The sequence below is a fragment of the Larus michahellis genome, chromosome 6 (genome assembly GCF_964199755.1).
Source record: "Larus michahellis chromosome 6, bLarMic1.1, whole genome shotgun sequence".
NCBI lineage: Eukaryota > Metazoa > Chordata > Aves > Charadriiformes > Laridae > Larus > Larus michahellis.
In genome coordinates, this window is record NC_133901.1 from 55,620,266 (window position 1) to 55,641,629 (window position 21,364).

The 21,364-nt window shown below is 37.4% G+C and overlaps 1 protein-coding gene across 15 annotated transcripts in view; it reads right to left on the reverse strand.

The window, feature by feature from the left end:
• The window catches only part of EXOC6 (exocyst complex component 6), a 99,254-nt gene that overhangs the window by 20,544 nt on the left and 57,346 nt on the right, over positions 1 to 21,364 (reverse strand). For 7 of the 15 annotated variants that reach the window (XR_012587779.1, XM_074593294.1, XM_074593289.1 and 4 more), the window contains exons 19-21: positions 20,612 to 20,641; positions 14,162 to 14,303; positions 5,872 to 5,945 (exon numbers count right to left, since the gene is read on the reverse strand). Coding sequence is in view for 12 of the 15 variants with exons in the window: in XM_074593294.1 (XP_074449395.1) it covers positions 5,872 to 5,945; positions 14,162 to 14,303; positions 20,612 to 20,641 (246 nt within the window). In the remaining 3 variants the exon portion in view is untranslated. Of the gene's footprint in view, positions 1 to 5,871; positions 5,946 to 14,161; positions 14,304 to 20,611; positions 20,690 to 21,364 lie in introns of all 15 variants that reach the window. The other 8 variants (XM_074593292.1, XM_074593290.1, XM_074593296.1 and 5 more) reach the window with 2 other exon arrangements.

Consider the following 21,364-nt stretch of genomic DNA (forward strand, 5'->3'; position numbering starts at 1 on the left):
GATGAAATATTCTATACTACTTGCTAATTAAAAATTCAAACTGTTGCCTTATGAAAGAGAGGCTTACTTTTATCTTTAAACTCTGAAGTTTTTAAGACTTAGTGCTAAGCATACTGTTAGGGATTCCTCCCTCTTGGAAAATCCTGATGTTTTTTCAGGTCAAGACTCTTCTGTGGAGTAGAGGCTAGGGGTGGGTGTACCCTACTAATTTCAAAGCCTAGGCCCTGTGTGGGCTGGCAGCCTGTGAAGGAAGCCACAGCACACCTTTAAGGCCCTTGCCCTCCAAGAGTCATGGTGGACAGGTTTGGCAATAGGCTGCAACTTCTTCTCTGAGGTCTACTGAAGGCCTCAAAAGCGTTCTCCACAGGGAACACAGATGGTTAGAGCTTCGGCATGCTTCAGGTTGGGGGAATCAGAGACAAGCCAGAGCTGAAATCTGTTAGTACCACAGGAAATGAATTCAAATTAAACACTGCAAACAAAACAGTGGGGAAGACTGAGCTGTCAGCCTGCCTTTAGTGGCAGACAACCCCGTGGCTGGAATTAAAGCCCAGTGATCTGTTACACAGTTCCCACCTACAATTAATTACTTCTGAGTTTATCAGGAGGACAGTATCATCTCTCAGTGATGAATAAGAAGCAAAGAAGAAAGAGGAGGACTACAGTAAGTACTAGTAAGAATTTGCTCCTTCAAATAAATTTATATCTGTTGCATGCAACACTACGGTTCAGAAGGTTAGCAATATTTCTCACCAACAATACACCAGAAAATGCATTACAAAATAAATGGACAAGCAACGCAAGAAACTATCAATGTAATTTCCATTATGCTTTGGAATCAGAAGAAAATGTATTATACTTTTAAATATCAAGTATCAATTTTTAGAAGCAATACATACTGTGTATTAACAATAACTCGAGCTCATAGAAGTGCTTATCCACATGCTTATTTACACACGTCTTAATCAAAATGTATGACAAAAATGTATCTTCTAATATTTCCATGGTATATTATTCTGTATATTAATCACATTGATTGTATTATGACTTTAAGTCTGATTTATCTCTAATGTTAGCAAAACGTTAACAGAAATAGCAGAAAATCTTTGGGAATTTTCTCCCATACCTATGCAGAATTTATGGACCTTGTCACTCACAGCCTTTGGTTTCACAGGCTGGGACACATCACTACCAGACTGTAAACTCTACGTTACCATGTGGGTGGAGATACTGCTACGGTGCTTGCTTAACTATGGAGTGACCAATGGCATATGATTGTGTTCACTTGAAACGACTGCCCCTGTTGCAGGACCAGCACTGGCAGCAATTGGAGGATATTAACAACACGTACTTAAGTGCCAAAAGAACACAGATGAGACACAGTTCTCCTCATCCCTGGCAAAATAAGGAAATTCCACAACCGTCAAGCTAGCTGAGTACTTGTCTGAGATCAGACAGCAGAGGCAGAAGGCCTGTTTGAAACTGAAGTAGTGCTCATGGTGGAAAGAAGCAGTAGAAACAACTCGTGAAGTCTAAAGTGAAAAAAAGTCAAGCTACATTTGCAGCTTAGGTTGTAACTCTGCAGGCAATGATTTGATTTCAAGAATAGGCATTTGTTACCACCCAGTTGATTAAGAACCAGGAAATTTGTCCTAGGACTCCAACTGTTGACCTTGCAGGCTACCATGAGGTTATCGTTCCTGTCCACTACACTCTCTCTCCACAGAATAATGCACAAATTGTAAGATTCAGGCCTTTTCCTCACAGTATTTATGTGTCCAGGACATCCAAGAAACTGCCTCATACTGCAGAACTGTAGCCCTAGACTTTAGGCACCGGAGAACATATCATAACCAGGACAAAACTAATTCATGTCAGAGGCTGAGCTTCCTTAGAGACTAATTCAAGTAGGACAAACTAAGATCTGTTTACTTTTGAAGGTTAATTCCAATTGACCTAGGATCTGAATTGGTAGCAAAATCCCCAAAGTTCATTCCACCTCACTCTGGGCCACTGGACTATTTACCCAGGCTCCCTATATAGACAGTAGCAAGAGATTATATTCAGAGAGCGATGCAGGTCACAAGAGAGCTGGGTCATCTTCAAAAGATGCCAGAGACCAGCCTTGTTAAAGCAGCACATGCCACGTTGATAATCGCCTTGCTGAGCTGGCCTGCCCCTCTGTGGCTTTAAATAAGTGGGGTGAAAGAGTGCACGTAGGTATGAGGTCAGGTCATACACTAAGACAAGTGCCATGAGGCATGACAATTACCGCAGCTGTACAGAACCATGAATCTATCCCAATTTTCTTAGGAGCTGCTTTAGGAGCTGCCAAACTAGCTGGAGCTGCAAGTTTCTAGATGATCGTGGCCATGTGATTCTCTACTAGTATGGGGAATTGTGTATTGGTGTTCTCCCTGCAATAAACTTCAGGCATCTCTCTAAGAAAATGCTGTGTGTTATTCTGCTTCCTTATCTTTCCACAGCCACTGCCCATCTTCCTGGGTCTGAAGCGCAATCCCTTCTTATCAGCCCAGGGGTGAAACTACATAGGTACATATATCCTTTGGAGAATAATTAATTGTCTGCTATTGATGCAAAGATTTCCAGTGCTGCAAAAGACAAGTATGTCTTTGACTATGCTCATTACCTACCAGTCAGCATGAAGCCAGTAAAAACGGACTCTTCCATTTGAAGTAAAGCACTCACATCGACAAGACTGTTCAAACATGAAATTATCCTGGATTCATTTTTTTTTAAGATTACTCCACGTGATATATAAGCTTTTAAGATCTTCAGAAATTGTGACCCCCCCGGCCGAAAGTTACTTTTTGTCTTGTCTGCCAAACATATATAGCAGAGCACAGTCAAAACACAAAAATCAGAAAGTCATCTATGCTCATAAAAGCCTTCCTCCTGGCAGAAGAAAACAGAATAGAGAACAAATGCACTATATGAGATTAGACACCAAGTCAGCTCTGTGAGATGCTCAGATACTATGGTTATGGGAATAGCACAAAAATCTTTATTGACTAGGCTTTCTATGGATTACTAAGATCTTTAAGGAGCATGTTAAGTATGACTTATATAAGAGCATAAGAGGGGATAGTATAAGGAGAAAGAGGTGGCTCATCAAAGGAAGACAGTGCTAGGTGCCTGCCCCTTCGTGATTCTTGGCCTCTTGGAGCTCCCCGCTACTAACCACTCTTCTTAGAAGCAACTTTTTCTCATGCCAACCGTTTCTCTTTCTGTTTGCTCTTCTACATCTCTGGAAGGAAGAAGGAAAGGACTGGGCTTGCTGAGGACAACATGCTGTCCATACATTGTCTTCGGGGAAAGACAGAGGATCAGGAACTGCTAGGACAAAAATACCTATGGCAATTCTTTTCAAAGCTGCTCCTCCCCCCACGGTAATCATCCCAGTGCAGCTCTTCCTTCTCTGTCTTCCAAGCTGGCTCCTTGTAAGTGACTTGACTTCTTCAGTAAAATGTGCTACAATGTTCTACTGCCCAATCCTCATTAATCTTACACATTGCCCTAGTACAACAGAGAGAGAGTAAGCTGTTGTTGAGATAACTGGCTTCCATTAGCAACCATGTGATTGGCAGGACGATAAAGTCTTTTCCCTTGCAGGTCAGCTGCTTTTTAAGAAGAGGGCAATCCTGCTGATCCATCTTTTAGCTACAGTCTCTCACTGAGTCCCAAATCTCCTGCCTTTTAGCTTTGATACGGTTCAAGCTTTCCCCCTTGTATCAGCCCCTACCTGTCATCAGCTCCTCTGTACCAAACAGCCAATATCAGGAGTTTGACCCCAGGGCACAGTCCGGGTGGGCAGGTAAAACCTGACCACTGGACCTACTTCCTTATCTTTCATATCCTGCAATTCATGAAGAAGTATCAAATTCAAACTAAAAAACAGAAGCATGACCTTTTATAAGAACTTTCTGAAAAAGGCTCTGTTACCTTTCTAAGTATTCTTGAAATGAACTGTCATCCACCCTATTAAGATAGAAATGGATCAGAAATAAGGAAGAGAGGGAAAACACTGCAAATCCTTACGAAATGGTAAGTGTTGTTTTTAATGTCTGCTTGCAATACCTATATGGTTTTGGTGAGGCACACAAAAATGTAGTAAAACCCAAAACAAATATACTGGAATGATTCTACATCTACAAGCTCCAATTGCAAACTAATAAAGAGAGCTGCCCAGATTTTTTCTGTTTATAAAGTATCTGAAATTGATTAGATTCCCATGGCATACAGAGCATCCTCTATAAAGCATTACTTGCATCAAGAGAATTCTAAATGTAAGTTGCTAACATAAACTGAGAGCTATCATTAGCAACATAATCCCTATTTATGTGACACGCTGGACAGTTGGTGCTTAAAACATACAAAAATATTATTTATTTCCTGTAGCAAGTATGTACACACCCTGCCCTCCTGCATAGTTGGAAATCACATTTTCCCTTGAAACAGACATAGGCTCCGCAAGGATTTATACCACTTTGTTGGATGACAGAAATGGTGCCAAAATCTCTCAACATCCTTTCCCTTCAACCAAACTGACTTAGTACAAATTGGAAGATGTTTAGTCACTTCTACATTGATAATAAAAGGAGAATAAAAAAGAATTTAAAAGAGGAAGGCTGCTAGTCAAGGCAAGACTTGTGGTATTTGAAGTCTGGCAGAATACATATTCACATACTGAATTCTGGAACTCCTAATGTACACGTATCACATGGACAAATCTTATGGTCACGATCCTATATCCTACTCACATAGTCCACACTTACCCCATTGTAGATATTGTTCATCGTTATATAACTGTGAGAATGTAACAGATAACTCTATCTTTTAACTTTTTGGTTTAAAAATACACTTTAACGAAGTCCTTTCTAACTATTAGGAGAAATTGTAATACGTTTGCCTCAGGAATTTTCCCTTCCAAAATGCCTATTCATTACCTTGTGAAAAATCTACTAAACTATTAAAAGCAAAAATATTCTTACTATATAGATAATTCGGTATGGAATTCTTTGTACACTTCTTTTCTGATGACTTTGACAGGCTTATAATGGTGCTGAAAAATATCATGCAGAAAGCTAAAGACCCTCCATATGCAGTTAATGATTCATTTCATTATTTAAGTAACACTTATACTAGCAATTTTGTGAAGTAGTAAATCCTTTCTAAGAAAGTTTTCAACCATGGAAAGTTTTTGAAAATGAATTGCTAAGGGTGGATATAGTGTCAGAATTTACAGAGAGCAGGGAATAGAGATAACTATGTGAAATTAAGATCAGTAGATTTTAGTCTGGAAAAGCATTCCTTTTGGCAAGAACTGTGGAAAAGTGCTTCCAATATCAGGGCACTTAAAATTAAATATGATACAGAATAAAGATCAGCCAGTTGGAATAAAGCTGCTTTCTGACTGTTTAAAAGAATTCTATGTAACAAATTAAGGAAAGGAAATGCTAAATAATACCATGCCTGATTCTGCTCTCCAGGGAGTAGTTTTGTAGACAGAAGCAATTGCTCAAAATGGAATCAGGCCAGCACACACCAGGGTAACACGTACAATCTTGCAAAAAGGCGTCACAGGATCTTTACAAAATTGTCAGGACCAAAATTCAATCTTATATCCATGTAACAGTACCACCAGTAGCACAGTGCCCCCTAACAACACGTTGGAGAAATAGTTTTATGCTAAATTACAGGGAATAGTGCTCCTAATAACACTTCAAATAACCGCTTTTCAAAACTAATTACATGGGAATGCGAAAACATGAAAGGTTCTTGAATTTAATAACTTCAGCATTGGTCAAAAGGGGAAATTAGTAGGATAAAAAACAACAACCAGTGTCTTACTTGTCTGAGGTCGATGAAAGCTAACTGCAGGGTGTCTCCCTGGAATCCTGGCACAGGCTCAGAACTAGCAAACACTGCAAAGAAAGGTTAAAAATATTACTGATATAGATTTAAAAAAAAAAAATCTAACAGAAACTCAAGCCTTATGCAATATAAATGCTAGCCGGCATTAAAATGAAACTAGTTTGATAGAAATAGATTAATAACTCACAATGATTAAAACCAACCAACCAAACAAACAAGCCAACCAAAAAAAAACGCCTTTCACATCATTTTTCTAATAATCCCAAAGAATAATACCTTTAGGAGTACTATTAGGAATTTTGCTTAAAATTCTAACCCAGTAATAATGCTACAACCACAGAAGCCAACATCTTTTCTTGGCCTCAGGTGAATGATTACTGAAGAATTTCGAAATAATACCAATTCCATGGCTGTCAACATATTTTCAAACATCTGCTTTTGTTACAGCATCTGCGCTATAAAACCCCCACCTCTAGCCAAACAGCAATAAAAGCCAAACACTAAGGTGGGAGTTAGTTTAATGTGTAGACGACAGGTGAAAAGTTCTACGTGCCACAGACACAGTAGAGGTGAAACGCCTGTTCATGCCTTTTAGCCAGCTCATCAATAATGAACTTCTGCTCTTTTTGAACCCCAAAACAGCCTGTCAAAATTGAAAGGCAAAACTGTATTCAAAATACAAAAAATGGTAACACTTACAGTAATGAAAAAAAGCTACTTGCTTAAATTAGGAAATGATCAATAATTGTCAAATTTGAAAAGAAATATACTTTTTGTTGTTCTTATGCCAGTCACACATTTAGAAGACAGACACTTGCAGAAACACCCCCTGCCTCACATCCCCACTCAAGTTATACATCTTACTTCAAAAAAGCTTGAGATTTTTTTCTTATGCTCTTCAGTTAGAGCTCTTAACAAAACAAAGTAGATTATATTACTGTAATCGGTTTAGAGAGGTATCATCTGTGGCAGAGAAAGGTAACATTTTTTTCCAAGCTTGAGAAACAGGTCATTCAATGGTAGAGGAAACAGAATATATGTATCCAAAAAATTTCCAGATCCAGTGCTCAACTCTACTGTGCCACATGGACTCCTACTAACATTTAAAAGTAATATGAAATCCTTAATAGATTTTTTTTTCATGGTTAGTTAAAAAATTTGGATCATCAAGTGAAAGTAAAATCCAGAAAGACATTGGCGTCCCAGCTAACATGACAGTAAAATAATGGGCTCCATCGTTTACTTCTGAAGGTATGGTTTCAGCTTAGACTAATGAATTCAGATAGACTATTCACAAGTCTAAAAGTTATTATATGTAATGCAACTGCAAATTAAAATAATAAATATTCTTACTTAAGTGGTACAAGAAGCTACTAAGACCATGTCAGAGCATCTAAGAATAGCTTAGTAATAGATTAATATAGTATCAGAGTAGCAGCTTTACCAGTAGAGGTGGAATTTATTACTTGTACTACAGTAGTGCAAAAATTTTATGGACAGTCACACAATAGGAAAATTAATTAAACTTGAAAATGACTTGATTCTTCATCGACTAAAGGAATCAAAAATAGCAATCAAACACCCTAGGGAGAACACTGGAATGTCACAGGCAAGTATTGGTAACAGTTGGCAAATGCTCACTGATTACTGTATTCAAGTCTGAATTTTAAATTGTCTGGTTTTCCTATTTGGTAAGTAATACCAAGCTTCTAGAGGAGTTTTCGGGAAATTTCAATCTACCACAAAGATACTTTTTAAATGAAAAGAAGAAAGATAAAAAACAGTAGCAAAAGCATATCCTAAAGCCAGCATTTTATAGAGAGAGTTCACTTAATAATAAACTCTTTAAAAGCAGCAAAGAGAAAACAGTCTGTACAACCACCAACCTGCAGAAGAACAAAAGACCTCCAGGCCTATGAAAGCACTTCTGAACACCCTAGGCTAAAGGGTTGAGTGTCTCCATGGCTGCCTTCTGCAAGTATTTCATGGCCACTGGGACTACCCTTTCTTCAGGGACGGACAGGCCTATGATGTTGGCCCCTGTGCTCAGCCAAACGTAGCGTTTGAAGTGGCAACACTCTACTATAGCAGGGAATTCTTAGCAATGCCCCATAGCAAACAGCTGAAGAGATAAGTGGGTTGTGAGCTACGGCAGCACACTAATAAGGAGGATAAGTGTGATGGTCAGAAGGGGACTCTTCTACATCCCCTAAACAAGGAAGGGGAACCTGTACTGTTCTTGAAAGAGAATGCCCATCTGTATCTGCTCTTCTATGGCTTTCCGTTCATACACAGTTACACTGGGACCAGCTTCCCCCACTAGAATCTGAGCTCCTCCAGCCTCTCCACAGTGCTAGCACTGGGAGAAGGAGGCAAAGGAATGGCTCTAAGGCTCTAATGCCTCTAAGGCAAAGGAATGGCTACAGAATTGAAAAGCGCATATAACTGAAAAGCGTGACCTGCTTGGGAGGCACCTTCCTATAGTGGGATCCTTTTACTTGCCACAGGGCAAACGTTTGCATCCTTTCTGCGGCTCATCAGGCTAACATAGTTTGAAATTTATCCTAATGCATTAAATAATGCAGTATGACTTAGTTTCTCTATGTAGTACATACTATCATTGCAGTTATAGAACAAGAAGCACACAAGGTACCAAACTTAATTATTGTATATGCTTTGTTCTCTTTAACTACAATTTTGTATTATAAATGCATTTACAACACCAGGGACACTCACTCTAGCACAAGCATTTATTCTCATATTTGGGTCATTTTTGACAAGTGACTACAGTAGAATTTGTTTCATTATTACAATTTCATGAGTTCAAAGGGCAAAAAGATAATCTACTTACGGTAACGGTCAGACAGTTCCCCCTCCGCCCTCAGCTCAGGGCTTTTAAGTTTTGCTAACAATTTTACAAAGCTAATTAAATAGTTTCTACTGCATAGCATTTTAGGAAGATATTATAAGAACAGGATTAACATTCTTAATGTCTTTGTCCTAAGGGTCCTTTTCCAGATAATAATGAAACATTGTCATATATACATCTTTTAAAATATTCACCCCTCACATTCATTCTAGGCTTAAAGAGGATTTGGAGGGGTAGGAGGCTGGTTGGTTGGTTGTTTTAGCATGCATAGGAGCATTCAGGAATTTTATAATATGCGAGAGTGAAAATGCAAAGATCACCATTAAACTATCACATGTAGGGGCAAAAAACTAGCTGCTTGGCAGTTTGAATCAGAAACTTCAATGTTTTCAGGAAAATAGGCTGAAAATATGCATTACATGAATCTGGTATTCACAAGATTTTTGTTAACACCTTCCCTGCACTTTGGTGATACTGTGTGGACCTTTTCTGTGTATATAGAACAAGATCTTTGGCACAATGTGTGTCCACAATATATACAATCTCAATGTACTTCCTACAACAGCCAGTTTGGGAATTTACAGGAGGTAGGAACTAATGAAAAAAGTATGTAATAATACAAAAACAGGCTGTGAGGTAACACACACACGAGAATGGCAAATTTAAATATTGTAAAGATGACTTCAGTCCATTTTCTTTTGAATACTTTGTTTTGAACTTTTCATTACATTTTGTATACCGGATATATGTGAATTGATGTATATGTGTTAATGGATATCTTAAGAGGCTGTGTCTGATAAGACGGAATTTAAGACATCTCTAACTGTAAGTTGTACTGAATTTCTGCACACTACTAGATTTATTAACAGGTCTCTTAATTTTATTCTCCCACGACCCCCTGTGGTTATGCCTCTCTGTTGGTCTGGGAATTCAGTACCTAATTCCTGACAAATAGTTTTGCTACTCAATGGCAGAAATTCAAAACCAGAGTCCAGACTTTGGCTCCAAAGGTAAATTAGGACAGCTTTACTTCAGCCTCATAGCATCGACCCACAGGCAGGATGGCAAGGCTACAAATGTATTTTTAAAGGAAGCACAGAGAATCAGGTGACTATCTCGGCAGCCGTCAGCCACTTTGCAGCCCTGTTGGATGCTCCAGCTGTTCAAACACGCCTGGAGGGAGCCTGCCGAGGGAGCTGCCAGCTGGCCGGGCAGCAGCCCCCAGCCCTGGCCCCAGCACCCGCCACATCTCGCTGCTTCCCCTTGCTCCCGAGCTGCCATATGTGACCGGCAGATGAAGGATGGTCTCAAGTGAGTTAAGTTAACTTGACTTCCCAGATGGGAGAGGAGGCAGGTAAAGTGAGAGGCCTCCAGAGGAGAATGTAGTGCCTTTTCAAGGGAAAAACAGGATTTGAGTTCCTCAGCTTCTGGCATGCCCACCTGGAGATTACCTTCATGTATGCTCAACAAAGAGCACTTGGGTCAAGATCTCTCTTGCTCTTGGATACTGCAGCTCTGCACACAGTGGGTGAAAAAAGAGGGATTGGCAGGAAGCCCTACACAGGGCTGGGCTAGGAAGGTGTATGGCATCCTGCTTTGTGCTAATTCTCTGCTAACCCATGCTCATTTATAGGCAGGACCCAAAACCCTTTCATCCTTGCACAGATCCATGTCTGGGTGAAGAAGGATGCCCACTCAATCATACCTCCTCCTGTCAATGAATCCCATCTCACAATTCAGCTATGTTAAAACACATAAATGATAAAAATTACACAAAAATTACAAAAATTACATAAAAATTACTCTTCCGGCAATTAGAATTTCTGACAAGTTCTAATTCCTTGATAAAAAGCTGATGTCAGGTCTCTAGATCTGGATGGTGTCTCCAAAAAGCTCATTTTCTATTATGTACACCTTGCTTCTCATAAAGTGAGATACAGCAACCTACACTTGAATTTCATCTTCAAGACATAGCAAATGCTGCCCCTCCCCAGGGCGCTGAAATGCAATGTCCAAGCAAAAGACTATTCTTTGGGTTTTATTCAATGGGACCTAGGACATTCTATTTTTCTGAATACTGTTGTAAGAACCCCAATCATCCTAGTGGAAGATCACCGCTGAGAAAGAATGGTGTAAAATACAGAGGCAAAACACTGCTCCAAGTTATAAAATATGTAGAGAGTGTAGAGAAATACTTCAATTAGAACAGGAAAAACTGAAATCGAACTGAAAGCTTTTGGAACGTTTGGAAGGAATACAAAAAACCTTACCAGAAGCAGAGTAAGAAGGTCATTGCTTTTTTTTTTTTTTTAATAAATCATCAGAGAAGACCAGCTGATACTATCACTATTCTTGAGCAAAAGTATCAGATACTTCCAGATTTTCTGCTGTGCTTTTTACAGTTAGGTACTTTGCATAGAAATGCAGTGCAGAATAATGAAATCCCAGAGTTCACCACAAGATCACCTCCTTCCCTTCCACCTTCCTTCCTTTCTTGGAATTTCACTTATCATTCTACCTATTTGCTGTGACTAAGAACTTCAGCACTTACTGACTTTAACAGATTGCTGCTTATTAACAGATTATTGGGTTGTTGGTTGGACTGCTGATTGCTTTTTAACAGACAAGATAAAATATGACAAGTAATGACATTTTCCTACTTTTATTTAAATCTTCTCCAGTTCACATTAGAAAGAATAAAAATGCAATGTTAAAGATGAGAATAAATATCTAGAATATTGCCAAGAATTTTTAAAAATGTATCTTCAGATATTCACAACTTTCTACATCTCACGTAACTTCTAGTTCAAAATGCATATGAGTCTACTCCACTGTTTATAAGAGAAATGTCAAACCCATGCATGCAATACAGTAGGAAACTACCCAAGAGTTGTGAATTATTTGCACACTCTAAGCACTAATTGAAATGTCACTGTGTCACTGTCGTATCCATTAATCCCAAAGTGACAAAGAATAAAGCTGGGGGAGGGTGATGAGCAAGAACATAAATCACAGGCATCACAGTGAGGCCTGGAATGTGCCTGTGACAGACCTTATGAATGAAACCACAACAGCAAAGCGGTCTGAGCAAAATCTTGTGTCGATCCCTTATTCCACAGATTGTAAGATGTCCTTCGCTGCAACACACTACTCTGACAAGCTTCCATAATTGTATTGAAACTACTCAAAGGGTTTCTGTGCAAAACCAAATTTTTTCTAACATCCTTTTTAAGCTTTGTAGAAAGGAATAATTGAAGTTTATTCTATCTGCATCTGTACATCCCACTCTAGAAGTTACGCAATGGTGGAAAGAATGCATTTTTCAGTTACTGGTTTTACTAGTACTTAACTAACTTTAAGTTACTAGTTTTCTGAAACTTTCTCACTTTGGCCCAAGGTTTCCCACATCTTGTTCATGCCACATGCTCAGTATAACAGCTACATATAACAAAACATGTTGTCTTAAGGTTGTATTTTAATATTAAAATAATGAAAAGTTATCATGGTAGATTAAATAAAACTCTACTAAGATCTCTTCATTGATCAAAGTTTCCAGTGTGCAGCAACTAAAGATGGTAGAAAGAGTGGTAATAGAAATTAGGAATTCTCAGGGCAAAGGCTGAGAAGAAAAAGGTCTGAAAACAACCCAGAGACCAGATGACAGCTGAACTCGTTGGGACTTCTCATTACTTTCCTGTGAACATACTGTTCATACCATGAAAGTTACCTGCAAGGCATGCATTTTATTGCCTGTGCTGCTAGAAATCCCCAAGTGAAACAGTGAATTGGTTAATCTATAGAGTAGTGAAGTACTGTGTTGTTCACAGATGATATTTTAAATATTAGAAACGTAATAATACGGTAGTGGGCAAGCTTTCTTCGCTGTTACACTATTTGTTTGGAAGGCAGATGACTGTGTAGTGGGTGCACCAATTCAGCTCGTCTAGATGGATGATTACGGTATCCATACTATGAATACTATGGAATTTCTGTTTTTACAACTGGGATCTTTTTTACGTCTAGGAAAGTACACAAATGCACATACATGTACCCCTACCCACCTACCTGAAAATAACACTATGAAATTTGCAACATCAAGCATACTAAAAGCAAAAAAAAAAGTCAAACCATCATTTGTTTGGCCAACTTGTGCAACCATGAGACAAACTTTAATGTCATGATCACAAATATTTTTTCAGTCGGACCCTGATAATCCCGTCAGTTCATTCCACGCACTGAAAGGCCTTAAGGCTATATAACGAAGGACTGTCAGAAAGATGCTGGCTCTACCTGTTACAGAGTTTAGCTGGAATGCAACAAATAAGGCAGGAGAAGGAAACACAAGCATATGGTTAAAACGTCAAAAATGCCCCTTAACTCTGTCCCTGGACTCCCGCAAGAACCCTTTGTGATGCTAACCACATTGCTTGAAATCAAATTTCCAGTTTCCCATAGATGTCTGCTAATTGAGTAGTCATCAATTTTTTCACATGTCCAAACTAAGATCCTCAGGATACGACTTGCAGAACTGCCCCATTTTACAGCTGTCACCGAAATCATTGAGATCCAAAATACATAAGCTTCAAACACGAGCTTCAAACACATAACAGGAAAGATACTTTGAAGAAACGGAGTATAAGAATCTAAAAAAACGCTTTGAAAAAAACCATCAGTGAGCCCTTCCACTGTATCTCGGCCATCAACTATAAAACTAGACCTAAAACCTATTCATAACACAATGATGCTATGGAAGTAACTTCCTTCATACAGATTAACAGTTCACCCTCAGCAGTGAGCTCCATGCACAACACGAGCAAATTAATCCTGCCTTCAGTGCTGGACTGAACCAGTTTTATAAAATAATTCTGATGCTATACTTTGAATAGCAAGAATAAAACAACATCTGATGTTTACTAAATGGGTACTATTATTCTGCACAGTGAGTAAGGCAGTATTAGTTCTAGAAGGGAGGGAACCCCATGTAACAGTACTTTCAAAATTTGTATTATAATGAATAAACTCAAGAGGGAAAATTAAAATTTCACAGACATTTGACCTTTTTTTTCTCAACTATAAAAGTATAGTATTTATTTAGTGATTTGGGGCAATTTTGTACCAGACTTTTTACTGGATATATCGATTATGATCCCAACAGGAGTAACAAGAGATGTACTTTTCAATCAGATACATGATTTTAAAAAAGTTTCATTAAAAAAATTCCCAGAAATTTTAACATACTTACTCATAAATACTTTTACAAGAAGCTCTACTGTAATAATTTTTTTAAAGGACAAAGTTTTAGTAGATTATGGAAAAAAAATCACTATATGGCTTACATTGAAGAACTTTTTTGCAGTTAAGACAGATATAGATAGGAATTCTGGAACATCTACTTACGTTCACACTGTATCACGTCTAAATTAAACTGCTGAATTGCTCCCATACTTATTTGCCTTAATTCACTGTCCAGTAGCATCTGCATTAGGGACATTGAAAGATGCTGGCAGGCTGACATGCAAGCTGTCTGGGCCACTTTTCCCTAGTAGAAAGAGCAACAGGTTTTAAGATAGAAACAAACGACATGTCACTAAAGAACTGCTTATCTGATTTGATTTTAACATACACTCGAAGTCTTAATGATGCAGGACTTAGATTAGAAGGAGAAAGATAACACTTGCTGTTATTTCTTTGACCTACTATCTTTGTTTCTATTAAACCAAATGGGGAACTAAATTCAACATATATTAAAGCAATTATTGATATTTCTTCCAGAAATCCAACAGTCTCAACAAATACAAGGACATTTCCAAAATAATAACTATAAATTGCTGAAGCATATGAGCATATGAACAGCTTTGTGGATTTATTTTTTTTTTACCCAAACAGAATGAAAGCAAGAATGTAATGAAAATCAACATGCTGCATATTTTTAACAATAGTCAGTTACAAACCCCCAAGCTTTATATAAACCAAACCCACTGCTTTCAGTTGGGGCATTTCTTATAACAGCTTGTGCTAATTATTGGCACTTTGATTGCTTGAACTCCATCCAAAGCTTGATACTAAATTATTTAAAATATTCATGCTTATCTATCATCTTTTCAGATGCTTAATAAATCAGTGCTGTCAGTAATCAACTACTTACAAAACGAAATGTAGCCCTCTGCTGTACGAAATAGAAATAATTTTCCAATCACAGTCTAGTTAGTAACATTTCTCTTGACAATGTATATATAATTGAGAGAAATAATTTTCCAAACATGAGACCAAAACACAAAGCACAAAATCAGAAATTAATTTGATAAATTATTAAAAAATTTGTAGCGAAAAATTGAAAGATATTGAAAGTCTACCTTAGAATTAAGACAACCAAGTAAGACCAGATACCCGATCGGATCATAGAATCATAGAATCACTTAGGTTGGAAAAGACCCTTGGGATTATCGAGTCCAACCATCATCTCCACTCTACAAAGTTCTCCCCTACACCATATCCCTTAACACCACATCTAAATGAGTCTTAAACACATTCAGGGATGGTGACTCCACCACCTCCCTGGGCAGCCTACTCCAGTGTCTGACCACCCTTTCTGTGAAAAATTTTTTCCCAATGTCCAGCCTAAACCTACCCTGCTGCAGCTTGAACCCATTCCCTTTTGTTCTATCGCTAATTACCTGTGAGAAGAGACCAGCACCAACCTCTCTACAATGTCCTTTCAAGTAGTTGTAGAGAGCGATGAGGTCTCCCCTCAGCCTCCTCTTCCTCAAACTAAACAGTCCCAGCTCCTTCAATTGCTCCTCATAAGATTTATTCTGCAGGCCCTTCACCAGCTTCGTTGCCCTCCTCTGCACTCGCTCCAGCACCATTCTATTCATAGCACTGCAAACTTTTAGGAGCAGAGCGATCTTGGCTTTCAAATGCAATTATGAAACTCTAATTTAATGTACTTATAAACCACGCTTTTCAACTGACATCTATGTTACAATATGTATTGAAACAAAGGTAACTATTAACAAGCTTACATGAAAGAAATCATAATTACTTAATACACCTACTGGAGCACACATCACTATCGTTTTACTTATATCCATCAGTAAAGCAATGAGACCTATTCTCTAAAACAATGGTTTTCCAGCTGTTTTCTGCAATGTCAGGTTGATCAATTCACTGTTGACTCACAGAAACACATATAAGCAGTGAAAAATGGTAAAGACAGACAGCAATTCACTGCCCCAAAAAGTCTGGAACATTCTGCTCCAACATCTGAAGAGCCAGATCTTGTCCTTAATAAAACAACTTGCTCATATAAATGAATTTTTATGTGTACATATAACAGAAAGCAAATTCGGCCCTAAATATTTTGTACTTTAAAAATCCATTCTTTGTTAAAACGTAATTAAAATGTAGACAATACAATGGAAAGTAGTCACTCTCCTCACATGTCACACTGAAACATTAAATGGCTTTTTCTAATACCTCTTTATCAGTAGGACACCTTGAACTGTTAGGAGCTTTATATCTAAAATGAGATGTCAGTTTCTTAATTGAAAATCTCAGAAAAGCAAATAACATTTTGACCAAAATAGATGAACTGACAACAAGGAATGTAAGAAACAATGCAAGAACAGCATGCTCCCAAGCCCACTGGTAACTACACGGGGAGATACGCAGCTCTATTCCCCAAGCAGAACAATATCAATATGAATGGAAAAAAAAGAAAAGAGGAAAAAAGGGGGAAAAAAGAAGGAAAAAAGGAGGCAAGAAGGGGAATCAATGGGCCACAGTTCATTTAATTACAGTGTAGTAGGTTTGAAATACTTAATGGAAATGTCATTTGATTTAATGGAACAACTAGTGCATCTCTGTTTAATGTACTGCTCCATCAAATCAGCTCCATGTCCTATTTATGCTGCCACTATAATGTAATAAAAGTTCAACCAGATTAATAGGTTGTCAAGAAAAATTTTAACATTCAATTTATTTTATATGCAAACAATGTGTACTCCTCTATTATTTTAAATAAAAGACAGAATTTTATATTTCTAACAAGCATCTGTTGTTAATTGTTAAAATCTGGCAAATATCAATAGTACTGGAGCACAAGATAATGGTTACAATACAGAAATGACATGGTAAAAGCCACTTGGACTTTAAATAAGTCCAATACATAAATAAGTCAAATACACGTACGTTTAATGCTTATTTTAAAATTTCATAAAATGAAAACATCCTAACACTTAAACTATTTCCAACTATGTAACTTGAACTACAGGCTTATTGTTCAAATGACACATCAACAAATAATAGAAGTTTACTATACACAGTTTATACTTAATACAATCACTCGGTTTTCTTAAATCTAGAGAAAAAACGAAGCTACAGATAGCAATCAAAATGCTGAATTTTAACTGAGAGAAATGTGAACTTTACTGTTATCCTCTTCAAAATTCAGTGCTTCCCAGTTCAAAATACATTGGATGTACAATATCCAGAAAAGAATGAAATTCAAATTCGTGTTCGACAAATGAGATCTAGTAAAAAATCTCTCTCCAAATTTCTACCATCCACCAATTAATCAGTTCCTTGCCATTTATTCATAATGCATTTTGAAGAGGAAATTTAAGGATTCATGAACATAACAATAAGACATTTCTTTTCCAGAATTAAATAAATCTTAGTTAGTTTTAAAACATTCTTAACGTTTATTATTTGTCCGTTTGCCGGGATTTTTTTAATTACTATCATTTTTTTTAAGGAAGGGGGTGGCCGTGGTTACTGTATGTAGTAATTAAATACCTATATTCAATAGCATGCAGAGATTCAGCAGGCTTCTCACATGTGCTCCAGTCGCCTCCCATGTGGAGACACCACTATTATCTCTGCTGCGCCTATGCTAATTGCTGCTATCTACAAAACCTATTCTTCCACTCAACCAACGTAAAGTTTAAGAAACAAGGACCCTATTCTATAAGCAAAAACACCTGCTAACAGTGTTAAAGGCAACTGTTTTTTCACCCAGCCTTCACATTTTGCTGAAATACAAGTTTGTAAAAAGAAAAAACCCTTAGACAAACTTCTTATATTTCAAAGGAGCTTGTAAAGAGAATCTGCTGACATATTAAATCCTTTTTTATAGGACCCAAAGCTTTTCTTCTAAGAACAATTGCAGTAGAGAGACATTTGGCTCCTAGGGAATTCCCAAAGGGTCAGCCATATGCATCCTTCCACGGCACCTTCGCGATACTGCTAAGACCCATGCTAGCTGTCTCAAAAGCAGCTTTCATCATTCACTATGGTGTCAGTCAATATGATTTATGGACTGCATTCAACAAAGTCAAAGCATATAGAATGAGAAATATGACTACAATCTGCTAATTTGTTTTGTATTGAGCCACTTAGGAGTCAAAGACCTGATGTCAGGCTGAGACCGGCAACACAATTAACTAGCCAGTGACAGATTCATCCATCCTCCCTGCCAGGCTGTGCCAATCAAAGACAGCATGAAGCGGCATTTGGAGAAACCAGTAAGAAAACCCATTCTCTAAGTAGCCTGTGGAGGCTGTTGATTGACAGTTTTTGAATATAGCTGCAGAAAACCACTCCCCCTTCACCCTCAATGCAAGCTGTGAAATTAGGCTTTTGCTGCCAATCACAGAAACAATAAAATAACACAAACTGCCATCCTCAGCATAAAAGGAAGTAACAAAACTTATCTTGTTAAATCCAAGTTAAGCTGAAGAATTGATTTGAAATGACATAATGAAAAGCTTTCTGAAAATGCAAAGAAACTAACCACAGATTGTATCAGTCATAATACTGAAGTATTATATTACTTTATTACTTAACATCAGGACTAAAATCCAACTTCTGAACTATTGATAAAATACAAGTATACTAAAAAACATTAATGGAATTTTTAAGAATCAATTTTACTTTCAGTCTCTGCCCCAAATTCTACTGAAGTAATAAAAAAATACCTATTCGAAAGTAATTTGTAACTGTTACTTTTGAATTGTCACTCTTTTCCAAGGAGTTATCCAATACTAACTTTGTACTGACAAAGCACAGATCTAGAATAAAACTTCAGCTAATTCTAAACTTAGATTAAAACCACTTAAATATACATCCTCTATAATTTCAAATTAATTACCTGATCTGAAAATAAAAGGTATGATTTTTCTTTAACTGTTCAAAATAAAAACTAAAAAATGCAGGTCCTTAATAAGAAATTTGATCACCCAACTGATTTCATGAGATTAATGGCTGTACAATGAAATTTTAGTTTGCTTTTTGATTCGAAGTATCTAATGACACCATAAACTGCAATATGAACTTAAAATGGGATGTAAAAGATCCTGAAAACAGCAATAATCTCAAAAGACTAAATTTTTGTAACTTTAGAAAACAGAACTGTTTAAAACTGCCTGACTCAAGTTATAGCCTTTCAAAAGCAATACAGCCTCTGTGCTCTGCATCTCTGAAATTCTGCTAGTGCTTGGTCATGACAAAACCAGCACACTGACGCCTATTCAACATTAACAAGAAATATTTCTACACAAACCATTCAATATTCCTAGTGCTCATGACACCTGTTAGCTTAACAGAAATCACAGAAATGTTCATTGGAATGAGCCACCAATGTCATCTTGTCCAACCTCCTACTTGGCGTAGGACTATTGCCAACACTGGTTCAGGTCCATCATCCTTTTTTCTGGCTGAGCCTTCAAAACAACTGAGGACGGGAACTCAACAGCCTCTCTGGGTAATCTCCTCCAACACCGCACTACTTTCTTCATGCAAACGTTTTCCCTAACATCAACGCTTCGTCTTCTCCCAGACTTCTATTTGTCACCATAGCAACATGTGAATTTGGCAGTCCTACCAAGAAGAGTTTGGCTCCATCACCTTTGTACCTGTCCTTCAAGAGGTTGTAGGCTGCCACTAGATCTCTCCCCAGCCTTCTCTTTAACTAAACAATCCACCTCCCTAAACCTCCATTTGTTAGTCATTGTTCTAGGCTCCTAACAACTTGTAAGCCCACTGCTAGATCCTCTCTCCAGATTCACAGAGCTACAACTCAGCCAACTGCTTTCCAGACTGTAACAACGAACGGGGTTATTCCCACACTGCGTTCTCTAAGTGCCTTACACATTTGTTCACTTAAACAGTGAACAGCAGAGTGTACGTTTGCTGCTCTACATTCCTTAAGTGTACATTGCTTAAGTGAACAAGATTCAACCACATTTTTACACAAAATTAGTAAAAGTAAGTTCAGAAATTGAATATTCAGAAGCGACTCTTAACAGAATAATATTAATTCCAACACTTTCGTTATCATAGAAATGCTTACGCTAAATCAAAATAAACTCCTTATACAAAAAATTGATGACCTGAAAATAATCAGGGCTTTGAAGAATTCTTCAATGCAATCCATCATATTCTTAAAAAAAAAAAAAAATACAATTGAGCACACACATTCCCTTGACCCCAGGAACGATGGAACTTTCACTGATTCTTTATGCTGTTACCTACCCTTATTCTGTATGCACGTCTCATAGCTGCATTTTGATACCTGACCTCTCGTCCAAAAGGGCTCATAGTCTCCTCTAAATTATCTCATTTGGGATGCAAGGCACACCCCATCAACCTTCTGCAAGGTTTTTAGGGCCTCTGCTGTCCCAGTATACGAAAGCCCCATGTTAGTCATTACCCTGATCCCTGCATGCAACCACACAAGGTACACAGCAAGTCATCATGATTAAATGATTAAAAATTGAAGCAATAAGCCTGCAGGCAGTTCATAGTTTTTCAGTTCACATGCTTTTTCTTCATCTTGCGTCTACTTACCGACATAGCTGCATGGTCATTGTTGTTATTCTGAGAAGGAAACCAGTAAGGCAATCAAAACAAAAAAATTAAGATGTACTGTCAACATCAAAAAAAAAAAAGAATAAAAAATTGGTAGCAATAAAAGGTAAAGAAAAGCTTCCAAAAAGATCAATTACAGCTACATAATTCCTTAAATTATTTTTTTTATATCTGTGAATGTACATAGTATTTTGTCGAGGCATAACAAAGAGATTATACTTTAAGTAATACTAATTCAGCAATAAAATATTTTTCTGTAATAAGGAAAATATAAAAGTAGCAAACTTCAAATGACAAAGAGTCTGCTGATATGCCTTTCCAGAAAGTTTTCATGATAACATATAATATATTCCAAAATACTTAGGTTAAAAAAAAAAAAAAAGGCATGTGTACCATCTTGGCTTACAGAGGCTATCTGTATGTTATTAACATACTTTTGTTGAAGCAAGACTTACAATGGCTCAGGACAGTAAGAATCTAAATGTAACACAACCCATTAATAAATTTTAACATAAATCTAATGGTAATATAACTGCAGGGTAGAAAAAAAAGCTATTTTCTTTTCCAAAACTACTTCTTAAGTACAATAAACAAACACAGAGGAGAAAACTAAGATATAAAACTTAAGAGGAAAAAAAAAAGCTTCAGAGACGCAAGACATTTCCAGTGATTCAACAGAGATACCAGACCCCTACTAAGTTGTGCCATGAAGTGTGCAGTTTCAGTAAAATT